Source organism: Zeus faber (genome assembly GCF_960531495.2).
Source record: "Zeus faber genome assembly, chromosome: 10".
Taxonomy (NCBI): Eukaryota; Metazoa; Chordata; class Actinopteri; order Zeiformes; family Zeidae; genus Zeus; species Zeus faber.
The window spans coordinates 14,790,835-14,805,756 of record NC_137199.1 but is presented as its reverse complement, the minus strand read 5'-3'; the positions used below and the strand labels follow the sequence as shown (position 1 = coordinate 14,805,756).

Below are 14,922 nucleotides of genomic sequence, written 5' to 3'. Positions count from 1 at the left end.
TTAGTAAACTGTCAAATTTATCGAGAAGTCATCCATCCCCTGGTTTTGGGAAAGAGCTGTGCAAATATTTTGGATCGGAACAGTACATTATTTCACCCAGATTCTTTTACTTGTGGCTCATGCCTTGCGTATTTTGCAAGCCTAAATCTCAGTGTGTGTGTGTGTGTGTGTGTATGTGTGTGTTTTTTAACCCAGAGAGAGAGAGGATGCTGCGGTGCCGGGGATGCTCCGGGGTGCGTCGCTGGTTCACCCTGGCCACCGGCCTGGTAGAGTGCCTGTGTTTCACCGGGGCCGTTTTTGGATTTGCTTCCCTGGTGTTTGTCCTCAAGACGGACGGTTACTTCAGCGACCTGTGTGTCAACGCCACAGAAGTCAACGGAACGCAAGTCGTCGGTCAGTGGTTGCTTTTTTTATTTTTAACACACACGCACATTCACAGCGACAGTTATGACCTTCATTCACCTCCCTGACCTTCATCTCCTCCACCTGTATCCTCCACTCAGACTGCAGCGGACAGGATGAGCAGTTCTCGCTGGTGTTCACCCTTGCCGCCTTCATGAACAACTTCTTGACGCTGCCCAGCGGTTTCCTGTTTGACCGCTTTGGTACCACTGTGGCTCGGCTGTTGGGAATGTGAGTCCAGCCTTTAATGTTTACGGTGCACTGAAAGAAGAGGCGGTGGCCACGGTGGGGGTTGTGAGAATTGAATTGAAATGCTGGTTTGTTGTCCCATACAAGCCTACTTTTGCCTCATTTCGCCTTCAGTTTGGGGATTGTGCTGGTCATTATCCAGCTACTGTAGTATTAATAAGCTTAATGTCAATGCCCTCTATAGTGGAATATAGAGGTGAACGATTGCAAAATTAATTGAAAACTAATTTCAATTACCAAGGCACTTCACTTGTATTTTCAAATGTGTTCCCATTTTGCACATAACTTTTCGATTAGTTCCATTACTCACATCAGCTAACTCGCAATGTTGATTATTTTACAGAGTCTGTGATTATAAACCCTCTGCACTGCTGGGCTTTGGGGAAATGTGACTTAATAGTAAAGTTTCAGCTACATTTCAGCCGATTTGACTGACAAAATTCTGAGTCGGGTACAGCCCTAGAAGGCTTTGTGTGACTACGTGTGGTTGTGGCTGCCCTGAGTCGCCCCCGTCAAGAAATACATGGCTGGAAGGCATCGGGAAGAAGGAGAAAGAGCACCGAGGCTGAAAGGCCAAGGGAATCATGTGAGAAAGCATCTTGCCGCACAGTTAATTCCTGAGCGTCCGGGAGGACCAAGCTGTGGTTGCCGGGAGGTGGGAGGGCTGCAGGGCAGCAAACCGGGAAAGCTGGGCAACACAGCGACGAACAAGACACAGAAAACCACAAAAATGGAGAAAAAAACAAAGGCTCAACAAGGGTTAAAAGGTAACTGTTGGACTAGGCAATGATTTGCATTTGAAAAAGAGTATAAAGCAGAAAGGGAGAGGAAATGTGGAAAGGAAACATTTGTGTGTGGGTTTCAATGTTGGATGTCTGTGGAATCGAGTGTTATCTGTATTGCTTTAGATTAGATAAACCATCTCATTTTGTGGAATCGGGCTATTCAGCGGAAAATATATGACACTTTGATTGGGTTTGCAATGTAGTTGGACACCTGCCACTCACAATCTACTCGTTCGTGTGTGTGTGTGTGTGTGTGTGTGTGTGTGTGTGTGTGTGTGTGTTGTAGGGGATTAGAGCTAACTTTAATGTGACACAGAGCCAATCACAAACCAATACTCCCAACCACCTCAAAAACACACACACACACACACACACACACACACACACACACACACACACACACACACACACACACACACACACACACACACACACACACACACACACACACACACACACACGCGCACACACACACACACAGACCTCCTCCCTTTCTCTGGCTCTAGATTAGACATCTCTTGCGTGATGTGTGATAACTGTTACAGAAATGAGAGGGTCGCTTTAATCTGCAGTTTGTCAATAGGTGGTCTTTAACAAAGTGGCAGACAGACGTCGGATTTACTTGTACAAGGGTTGGATCAGAGATGTGCTAAGGAGCAGCTCTCTGAGTCGAACAGTTGATTTTCAGGGAGAGAATATATGGTCAGTTCGACGTCACAGATACAGAGAATATACAGCTTGACCTCTCAGGTGCAGAAAATAATTGGTCAAGCCAAGATAAGGCAAACTTTGAGGATGGGGCAAGCTTTTTAGCAGGAACCCGAGGGAGGACACAATCTTAAAGGTTTGTGAAAAAATTAAATCTGTGTGCTGAAATGTGTGTGTCTGGAGGCTACATGTTCTTCATTATGTGTGTGCATATATGTTTATGTGATTACATGGATTTAGATATATTGTTACAACCTCCTGGGAAGGCAGAGAAGGAGGTATTTTGGTCCAGCATTTTCAGGTGGCTTAAGGCTTTCCAAACAGTTCAGGATACCGCGGGTACCAGGGAAAAATTGAAGGAGGAGAAAAACTAAATGAAGTTAAAGGCATTTTTATGGTTATGTACAAGCCACGCCCTTTTAAAATATTCATTCTCAGATTCAAATGACCTTTCGAGTGAAATTCTGGGACTTAGTAGCGTGATCCACCCAACCCGCCTCACTCGTTCTTGTCTTTTTCTTCCACCAGATGTCTTTATTCCTGCGGCGCCCTGTTTGTAGCCTTCTCAAGTTCAGGCACGTGTCTTTCATCCTTTTTGTCATGCCACAGGAACGTTGTGACACCACTGACCAGTGACGGCTGTGTGTGCATTACTGACCGTTGATTTTCTCTCCATCAGCTTTGTCCATCCTCCTCTTCCCTGCTCTCACTTTCATCGCGGGAGGGGGCATCATGATGCTGATGACCAATATGCAGGTATTATGGACTTAAAAACTCCAAAAATACTTTACTACAATTTATCATTGACATTATCATAAATATTTCTGAAAAGGAGAAGTTCCACTCCTCGCTGAATGTCGAATAGGAATCTTGGTCATTCATTTATGTAGAACTACAGTATCTAAAGTCCTAGTCAAACTTTCAGTGTGATTCACTTTCAAATGTGTGATTAATACTGACCCAGGTTTTGTTGCCCCCTTCTGCTGGCTCTGCTGTCGTTTCAGCCATTGAACCACTGAACTAAAAGCATCATTAATAGTGGAAGTATCTGTGCCGTAGGTGGGGAACCTGTTTGGATCCCACCGTTCCACCATCATTACGCTCTACAGCGGAGCCTTTGACTCCTCCGCGGTGCTCTTCCTCATCATCAAGGTACGTCAAACACAACAGTAATAATGCAATGATGCTCTCATGCATTCTAATCTATTTGAGAGTTGCTAGGACCAATTCATCACTTTTCATTTGAAGATCACTCGCTGAGGAATGACTGAAATCGTTCAAGGTCTCAAGGTCTAAATTGATGAGCAAAAACTCAAATCTTGTCTCCGTGTCTCCCACTCTAGCTGTTGTTTGAGTCAGGTGTCTCCCTGATGGTTTCCTTCCTCATCCTGGCGGCGTGTGGCTTCATTCACGTGCTCAGGACCTTCCTTCTGCTGCCGAAGGACAAAATCCCCTACCCTCTGCCCGACGACTACACTTATGGGTAGGGACAGTTAAGTGACGATCATCGTCGAATGTGTACTTGCTTTGATTCTGTGTCTGACTCCTGTGTTGCTCTTTCCCCGTCAGACTGACCTGCAGCAAAAAAGTGTTGTTCAATCCGGAGCAGACGCTACCCAACAACAACATACAGGAGGACAAAAACACACAAGAAGAGATGCTCTACAAGGACGGTTCAGAAGGTCCTGATGATGAACAGATTGGTTGGCCAGTTTCCATTAATTATGTGGAAGGGAGGAAAAGGGGCAAGGGTGCTGCAAGTAGATAACAGGACAGAGAGAGAGAGACAGGTATACTGCTCCCAGAACAGGACTGCCCAGTGCTGAGACATGGTCTGACGAGGGGCACAGGAACTGCCCTTTGTGAGCTTCTTGAACTGGGTTTCGAAGGCCGATCCACAATGCCAGTTCAGAGACCGTTCAAATTACTTACATCCTATTTATTTAACTTAGAGGAAATGGTTGCACAGACTCTTTGACCTTGAGAAAGCCTTTTAGACTGAAAATAAGATTGGATACGTCTTTACTGGCCAATCAAGGTAGGATGTGTGTCTTTGGTCTCAACACATTTCAAAACAATACATAGACACCATACAAAGAAGCAGCACCTCACACACATACAGTACCTAGTCCATAAGAGTAAATTAACAGTCACTCTCATGTCTACATGCATCCGTTCACATAGCAGTGATGGGAAGAGGTTTCATGAGAAACTATGATGAACTACGTTAAATGTGAGGAGATATAATGGTCCCTACCCAATTGTATTCTGAAAGCCCTGTTAATAGTCTGCCCTTTACCTCCTTTGACTTGGTTTGTTTCTGCACCTCAGAGAGAAGCTTCCGTGCGTGTGTGCTGTCCAGGTTCTTCCTGTGGCACCTGGTGTGGCTGTCTGTGATGCAGCTCAGACATTACCTGTTCATTGGCACGCTCAACCCCATGCTGCAGAGACTGACGCTGGGGGAGCCCTCCCTGGGTAAACACACCCACCAGGCATTTTCATAGAAGGCAGAATTACCTAATTGTTTACACTCAGTATAATTGTTCAATCCCTTTGTGGCAGTTCTGCCTACCACCTAAGTGGCATTTTGAGGGCCCTCCGGCACAGACGACAATGGGTTGTAGACACCAGTTTATTGTAGAGAGGAGGCTAGGTGGAATTAGCCAGGAGCAGATGGAACATGTCATGAAGGGGCTCGTATCCTGAGTGTGTGGATGGGGTTTTTAAACCTGCTGCTTGTTAGCCCAACCAAGAGCATCAGTAGTTCAAGTTCAAGTTCAAGTGTAGCTGCTCAACCCATCCACACACCCCCAACACCAAACTGAGGCCAGAAAGAATTCCTGGCCGAAGCCTACTCCGCCCTTCAACCCATCACCACCAAGCAGAGAGCAAAAATGAAAAATAAATGTTTGAAACAGACTCCGACACAGGGTTCCAATACCTTAACTCATAAAACAACAGACTCTGAAACAGGGTTCCCATACCTTATACAAACAAGTGTCCAAAAAAGGTTAACAGGTCCCCTCCCAGAGGACCTGAGTTCCCCGGAGCAGCACGGTCGACCGGCCTCCTTCCACCAGGGCGACGACAGACTGCCCCCTCCTTCCTTCCGGAGCGTGGCGCCTCAGGCTGCTGCGCTGACTGGTGATGCGGTGGCTGGACTTGGCTGCTGCGGGTGCTGCTTGGAGGGGTGGCCTGGCTGCTGGGCTGCTGGATGGTCCTGGCGGTGGTTGCTGGGTGGAGTAGCAAGCCGCAGGTGATTGCAGCGACTGCTTCTCCCTCAGTCCTCTGCCAGACCCATGGGTGCTACTGCCGCCAGTCGGGAGAGGGTTGGTGCTGGGGCCGCCTATTGACCCGCTGGTGGCTCCAGGGCATCTTCGGACAGCCCCTCTGTGTCCCTTCCACGTGCCGGAGCCCCATGTTGGGCTGTCAATTCCGTCCGCCACACGGCATCCAAGTGGTGTTTCCAGGGACCTCCGGCACAGAGACACGGACGACGATGGGTTGTAGACACCAGTTTATTGTAGAGAGGAGGCTAGGCAGAATTAGCCCAGGAGCAGATGGAACATGTCATGACGGGGCTCCTATCCTGAGTGAGTGTGTGGATGGGGTTTTTAAATCTTCTGCTTGTTAGCCCAACCAAAGTGCGTCAGGTGTAGCTTCTCAACCCATCCACACACAACACCGTTCTACTGTATTTCATTGCTTTTGAGCTGTGTCTTATCACTGCTTGTCTGTTCGTGCTCAGTGAGCCAGTACACCAATGCGTTTGCCATAACCCAGCTGTGTGGCGTGCTGTGCGCTCCCTGGAACGGCCTCATCATGGACAGACACAAGGGAAAGCCCCGTGCGCCAGGTACCACGTCAGCCAGCACTCAACACAAATTCTAACTTCTGACCTCCAGGCAAAGTCTAATTTGTTTAAAGGGCCTCGTCACCAGCACGGGTCTCCACACACTTTGCATTAAATGCAGAAAGACACAAAGATATACAAGTCATAACATAAACGAGTAAAATATTTGCATGTACTGACAAACACAATACAAATGAATGAAGGCAAGACAATAGTTGTGGTTATTACATCATGCATGCTGTAGTAATCTGACCTGCCCGTCCCAGTTTAAAAAGCTAAACCATTGTGAGAAAAGTTTTCGATCTTGATTTGAAAATGTCTACTGAAGCGGCTTCTGTAGTAATTGAGAAAAGTGCGTTTCCAAAAACAGGGAGCACTGTCATTACAGGATCTGCCAACAAGTACATTTCTGTTGACTTTAGTGATAACCAAATAGAGTCCAACGAGTGCAGAGCAATGACTCTGCACTCGTTGTTTTTGGACTGATGTCATGTTAATACGGTGGCTACTTGAGGCTTTACAAAGTCAACTTCAAATGCCCTCCAGACTGCATCAGCTCCAGTGCAGAGAGCCCAGGATGGCTGTGATATGGTCCTGCTTCCTACTTGTGGCACATTGTGACACATTCTGAATAAGCTGAAGATTCCTTGCAGCTGGTGTAGGCAAGGTCATGAATAAATACCATGACCATAATCCAGCCTAGACGACACAAACATTCCGGCTTCAGTTATTGAAAAAGTAAACGCTAAGTACATTTGGTACATCAGACGCGCGCGTGTGTGTGTGTGTGTGTATGTGTGTGTGTGTGTGTGTGTGTGTGTGTGTGTGTGTGTGTGTGTGTGTGTGTGTGTGTGTGTGTGTGTGTGTGTGTGTGTGTGTGTGTGTGTGTGTGTGTGTAGGTGAGCGTGAGCGTGAGGCCGACATGCGGGCCTCGGTGCTGTCGCTGTTCTTGACGGCGCTGCAGTGTGTGCTGTTCTCGGTGTGCGCCTCCCTCCCAGTCCTTCCCCTCCAGTACCTCACCTTCGTCCTGCAGGTCCTCAACCGATCCTTCCTGTACGGAGGCAACGCTGCCTTCATCAGTGTGGCGTGAGTCACACACACACACACACACACACACACACACACACACACACACACACACACACACACACACACACACACACACACACGCACACACACACACACACACACACACACACACACACACACAGGAAAAGACAAAATTACTGTGGGAGTCTGTGCCCACAGGTAGGGGTTTATGGACATGAACAAAAAGGCTCCATGGCCTACAAGTATAAATAATAAATGATAATAATGATGATGATTTGGGCCGCAGGAGGAATGACGCTCCAGTCTTGCTCCCGGTCCTCTGATGAGCCGGTGTGCCAATCCCCTCTGCAAGAAAGTCAAACATTAAGAAAGCCGATTCGATGCAGCTTGGCGGCCGCTGGAAAGGGAGCCGTGCTGCCGTCTGCAGCCGCGGCTTGACCACCCCCCTTGGTCTGCCACAATGACTTTCAATTCCAATGTCCAACATGAAATAATATGAAACGCACAAATTGTGTCAATTACACAGTTACAAAACAATAGACAAGAGAGGGAAATACTTCCATTTTCTTCCACACTAAAATCATGCACGTCAGGTTCACACTCTGATGCCCTTGGGCAAGGCATTATGAGAACTGGAGCTGCTGCCCTCTGTTCCTAAATAGTTTGGATTTGTCAGAGGCAGAGGATACATTTCCCCACAGGGATCGATACAGTGGTTATTCTAAACCTTAACAAACGTTTAAATCGGGGGTGAAGAATCCCGAAGGTTGTGAATTAGTGGTGTAGGCTGTTGGAAGTCCTGAATGTACTTATCTTAGGTTTTGCAGATGACACCCAGTACGAGAATTTTGAAAATACTTATACGTTTTTGATGCTTGCATTAACCTGACCTAATTAGACGTCTTACTTTTTGATCGTGGTTGAAAACATTCCCCATTCCACACTACACCATGCCGATGTTGCTGCTGATGCCAAGAAGAGGTGTGAGAGATGTAATGAAATCATCTGTCTTCCTCTCACTGATTTCCTGTTTTCTGTGTGTGTGTGTGTGTGTGTGTGTGTGTGTGCGCGCGTGTGTGTGTGTGTCTGTGTGTGTGTGTGTTGGTGCGCGCGCGCCGCAGGTTCCCGCCGTGTCACTTTGGTAAGCTGTTTGGTCTGGTCATGGCTCTGTCTGCCGTGTTCTCCTTGCTGCAGTATCCGTTGTTTGTTCTGGTCAAAGGCTTCCTGGGAGGAGAGCCGCTTTGTGTGAGTGTCCCAGCATCACTTTCTTTACTGGAACCAAAACACACATGTTTGTGGGAGTGTTTTTCATTTCCCGGTATCTCAGTTTCTACTTTCCTGCTTATGCTTGTCATCTTTCCATTTCCTGCGAGTTCTCTTTTTAAATCATCTCTCGTATTAATTGCATATATAGATATAATTATAAAATGGTGTACAAAATGACACTTAAAATGGCAGTTGCCGCCTCTGCATCCTCACTGCACTGGATGGGGGATCCCTCTGTTTGTAGCCTTTCTCAAGTTTTCTTCCATTTTTTGTGTTTTCTCTGAGTTTTTCTCTTACCCAGGTGGTGGTTAAGACAAGGGGGTGCCGTGGATGTCTTTGTGAAATGTCCCTTTCAGACTGTGCTCTGAGTAAGGGCCACTGAAATAAACTTGACGTCTTTTCTATGCTCTATCTCCAGGTGAACATAGCCCTGACACTGCTGAGCCTGCTGGCCTTCATCCATCCGCTCTGTGTCTTCCTGCACTGCCGCCGCCTGGCCTGCCAGAGAGCCAAGACCATGGACGCATCCCCCCTTTCAATTAGTGTCCCCCTCACATGAAACGGGAATCAAGTTCCCCAGGAGTTCCCCGCCAAACCGAAGACGGTCGTGATGTGACCTTAGTTGGACACTGAGAGGTGCTGACATACTGGAAGCCATTGTTCCCAGTTTCCTTGGAAAACCCTTCAACATGTTCCAAGTGTCTGTGCCGTTCAATGAAGGGTGCAGGTAACACAGTCCTTTCAGAGTGCCAAATTATAATACAATTTTCGGTACAGGCCTTGGTGCTTGACACATTTTTTAACCAATGTTACTTTACATGTTGTATTCACCTGTTAAGCTGTCACAGGCTTATTCAACACACTAGACTGTCAGGGTCTGCCGTCTGCCTGGCTCCTCAGTGAAATGGAAAGTTGTTGAATACTCCCACAGCATCTGATGTTGATGTACGATACCCTTTTTCCACTGGACAAATCACCCGCTCACATCCGGCTTTTGTCTTTAGTGGGAAAGGTTTCAATCGGCATTCATTCCCGGGACAAATGACTCTGCAGTAGTCAGGGGTATTTATCGGCTCCTGATCGGCATCACTGCTGATAATAATTTTTGCCCCTTTTCCGGACGTTGGCGTGTAAATAGACCGAATATCCGTGTATCATTCGATCATTTCATAAGAGATTGAAAATCCAGATCCAAAATCTAAAGTTATTCACTTTTTTTCCCGCCAGACCATGGAATGTTTTGTGTGCCACTCCGTGGGGACCGCTTCGACAGCGCATGGCGCGGAGAACCCCCACGCTCCCTGCCGGGCTCTAAGCCACTCCAGCACTCACACTGGAAACATGACACGCCCCTTTTCCAGCATCTTTGTGACGTCAAGCGTGACACACCAGAAACAAAAGAAGGGCATACAATCGCACTCATCTACTGGTAATGGGAATGGCTTCAATCGCCTGTTTTTAGTGGCTTTACCAGTGTTTAAAAAAAGCGCTCATTTTGGTGTAATTGGTACAAGATGCATGCTTGTACAACTGCAGAATGGGATCTGGTGCCAAGTGGGAAAATTGTGTCAATACTTTATTTGCAGCATAATGCCTTGTTACAACTAAAAACTAAGCATAAAACTTTCAAAGCCTTTGTTCTTTTTGTTTGTTGTTTTTGTTTTGCATGTTGGTATGAAATGCTGGAAATTATTTATTTTACATTTGTTGTGTCACTACATGTGGGGAATGATTGCAGCCGTTAAGGTTTGATCGGGTATTTGTAGTCAGTTGGTCACCAAATTAGTTTTCATCAGGATAATTCTGGTCATTTTGACATGTTTGAGGTGACTTGGTCATCATTTTGGTTCAGTGTCGACATCCCCCATGTGCAGCTAGTACCTCCTGAGCAGGTTTCAGTGAAGCATTTTAATTCATTTCCTCAAAGATGGACACTATGTTTGGAAAAGAAAGGACAATTACTGCCACAGCGAAAATGGAAAGTGTCTTGTTTTCCTTTGTTGTTTTTTCATAACCATGATCATAAATCCTATATTTTGAAATATAAATTACAGTATGAGAGGGTTTTTGTTTTTGAGATGGTTCCTGGTGATGGCAATGCATTGTGGCACATTCAATTTCTCAGTGTACAGGACAATAAATGGACCTCAATATTTCTAGCATTCTCGATGTGGAAAGGCTTTAGAACCGACAAATGTCCTCCTCTGAGCTTGGTTTATCCGTGTATGGCTGCTCTGTAACATGGTGTCGAATCACATTACCCCCCGGTTATCCAAGAAAAGACTCCCAAACTAGTCATGTGAATGTGTTATCAGTGTAGGCCCTGTTCTACTCAAGCAACCAAAATCTATACATGGGGGCCCAGATAGAGGGGTGAAAACACAGACTTTAAAGGACAAAATGTTGGTTCAAATCATAACTGATATAGACACTTACACAATTTATGTTTTTTGAGGTTTCGACATTTGCCCCATAGGACTGCATTCAAGCACAGTGAGAGGCTGTAGCAGATTGGTAAGTTTCTCAATAATAAAGCATTATACAGTTACTGTATAAATGATGGTAACCAATATTTAGATAAGGCCTGGGTTGAAAAATACCACACCTATCCGTCAAATAATCTTTCACTTGCCTTTAACATTTAAAGACAACATGCTCTAAAAAATATTAAAATGTAATATAAAACTTAAGGTCTTTAAGAAAACACATAAATTCATGTGGGTATGAATACACAAATCGGCATGAAATAAAAAATTTATTTGGTGTAAAAATAAAATGTCTGCCTCGTGCTGTCTCTTGACCTCGTGCCAAAGTATGTGCACAGAGGGTCATTTGTGCAGGGTTTCTGTTCCGCCCCGGAATTTGCGTCACTGCTGAGCACAACCAAGACAGTCGCTATTCAAAAATAAAATGACAGGAATAGACGTGAAGCTGGAGGAGAGCAGGGTGACAATAGTGTGAATGAAGGGATGTGCGATTAGTCTATTTTTGTGTCGGTTTGAGTCTGTCACAGAAACAGACGGAGGGAAGGAGAGTTTGAAATGAATGTCTTCATCATGACACACATGATTCAGATGGGCTTGCACAAAAGTGCTCCGCTCCCGCTGCGGCTTCACAGTTACTATTGCTGGTGGTGGGCGCCGTCCGCCATATGCTCTCCTGCCTTCTGTGAAACAATTAAACCGGGACAAATGCAATCAACTCACATTTGTTAGTCCTCCCGTGGCCCGGTCCCATCTGCCTTTCTACATGGGTGAGAAAGCATGTTCGCGTGTGTGTGTGTGTGTGTGTGTGTGTCAACGTGCGCCCAGGGTATATTCTAGATAAGCCCAGTATATTCTCCAGTTAGCTTAACCTGGGTGTCTCTGGAAGAAAGTGGAGCACCCAGAGGAAACCCACACAAGCCAAATGTATACCTTAAAGTGTATTATATGCGAATTTCCCTTTCCTTCAATGATTCTGGCGTTTTGGGGCCAATTTCCTCCATCGGGTGTGCATCTCTGAGCTCTCCATCTAATCAACCTTTGTCTCGCCTGTAGTTATTGACAGCTGAAAGGCAATTGTGAAGTGAAAAGTATTTTGTATTTTCTCCATATTGTACATACAGCTACATTACTAATAACTCGTAACATCAACAACAGGAATTTGGTGAATGCCCCTTAGCTCTGATACTGCAATAAAACTTTAAATGATTCATTGTCCTTTGCGAATCAAAGCCTCATAACCCTTCAAGTGGTAATCCGTAAGATTATTTTGGAAAAATAAAAAAATCCATATTTTATATTTAATTGAGCTTGCACTTTATACTTCATAGCACCCTTGGGTGAAAAAATATCCCCACCAACTCAAGTGACCGAGAAAAAAACAAACAAACAAACAAACAAACAAAAAGACTCGAGCAGAAGAGAGCCTACTTTGCTCAATCCAACCTGGATGGAGTGGAATTCTGGGACTTGAAATGTAATCCTCCAACACAGTTAATCCTTGACGGATTTGCACCTCGGTGACACCCACATTTAATTGTACTGACCTCCGCAACTGACCTCCTTCTTCGTTTAATTACCGCGGAGTAGATCCTTAGACGCTCCGGTCAAGCTTTGCTGTGTGATAGTCAACGCGCCGGCCTGTAGATGCTGTGATCCAGCTCACCCTTATTTAATTGATTCTGTTAACTCAAACCCAGAGTTCCCACCTGCTACTCCCAACCTGAGTCAAAACGCATACAGTATACAGTACATGATATTCATCATTGCCGTGCGTGTGCACTGTGTGTGTGTGTGTGTGTGTGTGTGTGTGTATGCATGTTTTCAATTTGGAGGCCAAGGACAGCTCTTAGGACAGAACATGCCATGTGTTTACACCTGATATAATGCCAGCGTGCCTGTGATTCACATCAACACAACAGGCGAGTGAGAGGATGTGAGGGACGGGGTGGAGCGGAGAGGGCTTTAGGGGCAGAGGGAGAAAGACTTTGAGTGTGTGTGTGTGTGTGTGTGTGTGTGTGTGTGTGTGTGATTGTGTGTGTGTGCGTGCATGCGTGCGTATGTGTGTGTGATTGTGTGTGTGTGTGTGCGTGCATGCGTTCATGTGTGTGTGTGTGTGTGCGTGCGTGCGTGCGTGCGTGCGTGCGTGCGTGTGTGTGTGTGTGTGTGTGTGCGTACGTGTGTTTGTGTGCACATAGGCGGCACGTGTGTGATTATTTCTATGGGTCATCAACATGTCGTGTCGAGCATGAGAACTCATCACGTTTGCACGAGGGGCACTTGATATGTCTCTGGTAAGGGGTGGCGAGCACCTCCTACATTCAGCTGGTTGACCAAACTGACTCTGTAGTGCACACACACACACACACACACACACACACACACACACACACACACACACACACACACACACACACATAAAACACGCTCACTGCTGTCTCTCCCACAGCCTCCCATGGAGACTACTAATCACTGCTTGGTCAGATGCCTGCCTCCCCCGATCACCTCGGGGCCAAGAAAGTGTGTGAATCCACTCAACACACACCACAAAATTTTCAAGTACACACTAAAGATACAATTCACACAACATTACATGTACACACACCACTTATGTCATGCGGTGCACACAGCTTGAGGATAGTGATGACCTTCCATGGAACAGCTTTAGGAGAGCTCAGTTGTTCGCTTGGGAACAGATGATCTGCAGCATGTCGCCGTCCATGACACCAGCCTTGACCCTAGTGTCTCGGGGAGAGGACTCACTCAGCACTGACTAAAGACACTCCGCCCCCGCTCCCACAAAGGTTGCCTCACATGCTAAAGCCCCCCCCCCCGTGTATTATCATCCCACATATCATGCAAATTTCTTCCTACATAAGATGCCTTCTCGGCAGTAGCCAAGTGTGCCAAAAGTTGTTTTTTTTTGCCGTAGGTGTGTATTCGAAATGTGCTTGCTGTTTTTTCTTTCGGGACTAGATTTTCATTGAAACAAAGCTTACATTGCCTTGTCACAAGTCTATTATGCAATGCTTAATGACGGAGATTTTCTTCATTGGTTAAGTCAAGTTAATTTATATAATCAGACAGTACATTCTCGAAGGGCCTCACAAACCCACATATCACCCAAAAAAAAAAAAAAAATCAATGGCATACCTTGTCTTTAACCTCCACCTCCAAACTCCCTGAATAACCACTCCCTGAAAGAAGGATGAAGGGGCCACAGGAGGAGAAAACCCCCTTCCGGCATCGCCAGCCCACAATGGATGTGGAGTTTTAGTCTTAAACGTCTTATAATCTATGATATGTTGTGTATAACTAGGCTAACTAGGGAGTCTCTTGTGCCAATGCATGACGCTGCAGGGAATGCCTCCAGTAGAGGTGTGGTGTGGGCCAGCAGCGGGACCGGTCCAGTGGTGTGTGTGTGTGTGTGTGTGTGTGTGTGTGTGTGTTATGAGGGCCACACAACTGTCTTGTTTAGGGCCGCCAAAACCCTGCGACCGGCCTTGTGCCGATGAACAAATGAGTCAGCCCAAGCGTAGGTTTAACATTAAGGTGATGCTGGAATATAATATGTGTTGGTCTTCATCTATCAAGCTCATGTTCATCTTTCGTTCCAATCGTAGGATGCTCTTGGGTCCCTTTATTTTCTCCGAAACCTGACCTTCACACGATGAGCCTGGCAATCTTGTTCCGAAGGCCAAATCAGCCCACCGCCTGTCCTCCTCCAAACCCCCTGGTGAGTGTGCCAAAACCCGGTGCGGCTCTGGAATCGTGCCGACACCCCCCTGCTGAAAAGCCGCGCGTCCAATCCGAGCAGCGCACCCCCTTTCTTTGCCTTTCTTGTCGCTTCCTCCGGCGGTGAGCGACTCATCCCTCCACCTCTCCATCCCTCCATCCCTCCACACGCCCCCCGCCCTCGGGTGTTTGGCCAGGCGCGGCGTGACGTGTGAGAGATTCCTGCTGCCCACGGTCGTGGGCGAGGAGCGCCCGCGACTATAAATCGGTTCCCGGGAATCCTGCTCGTCGCACCGACTCGTTCACCGCCAGAGCTGAACTTTAGCGGAGATAGCAGCAAGCAGGCGCCAAATACCCGCTTAGGCTAACTCGCTTTCGGCTTTGGTTCGAG

General features: G+C 46.6%; 1 protein-coding gene across 1 annotated transcript; it reads left to right on the top strand.

The window, feature by feature from the left end:
* Positions 1-206: 206 nt before the first annotated feature.
* LOC307235882 (equilibrative nucleobase transporter 1-like) lies at positions 207-8,892 on the top strand (the record flags this gene model as incomplete). Its single annotated transcript, XM_080008140.1, has 12 exons — positions 207-393; positions 504-633; positions 2,673-2,719; positions 2,824-2,900; positions 3,204-3,296; positions 3,488-3,627; positions 3,714-3,847; positions 4,476-4,619; positions 5,893-6,000; positions 6,897-7,083; positions 8,169-8,292; positions 8,732-8,892. The coding sequence occupies 12 exons, from the start codon at positions 207-209 to the stop codon at positions 8,870-8,872; spliced, it is 1,512 nt and encodes a 503-aa protein (XP_079864266.1). The 3' UTR covers positions 8,873-8,892.
* Between the last annotated feature and the right edge of the window lie 6,030 nt (positions 8,893-14,922).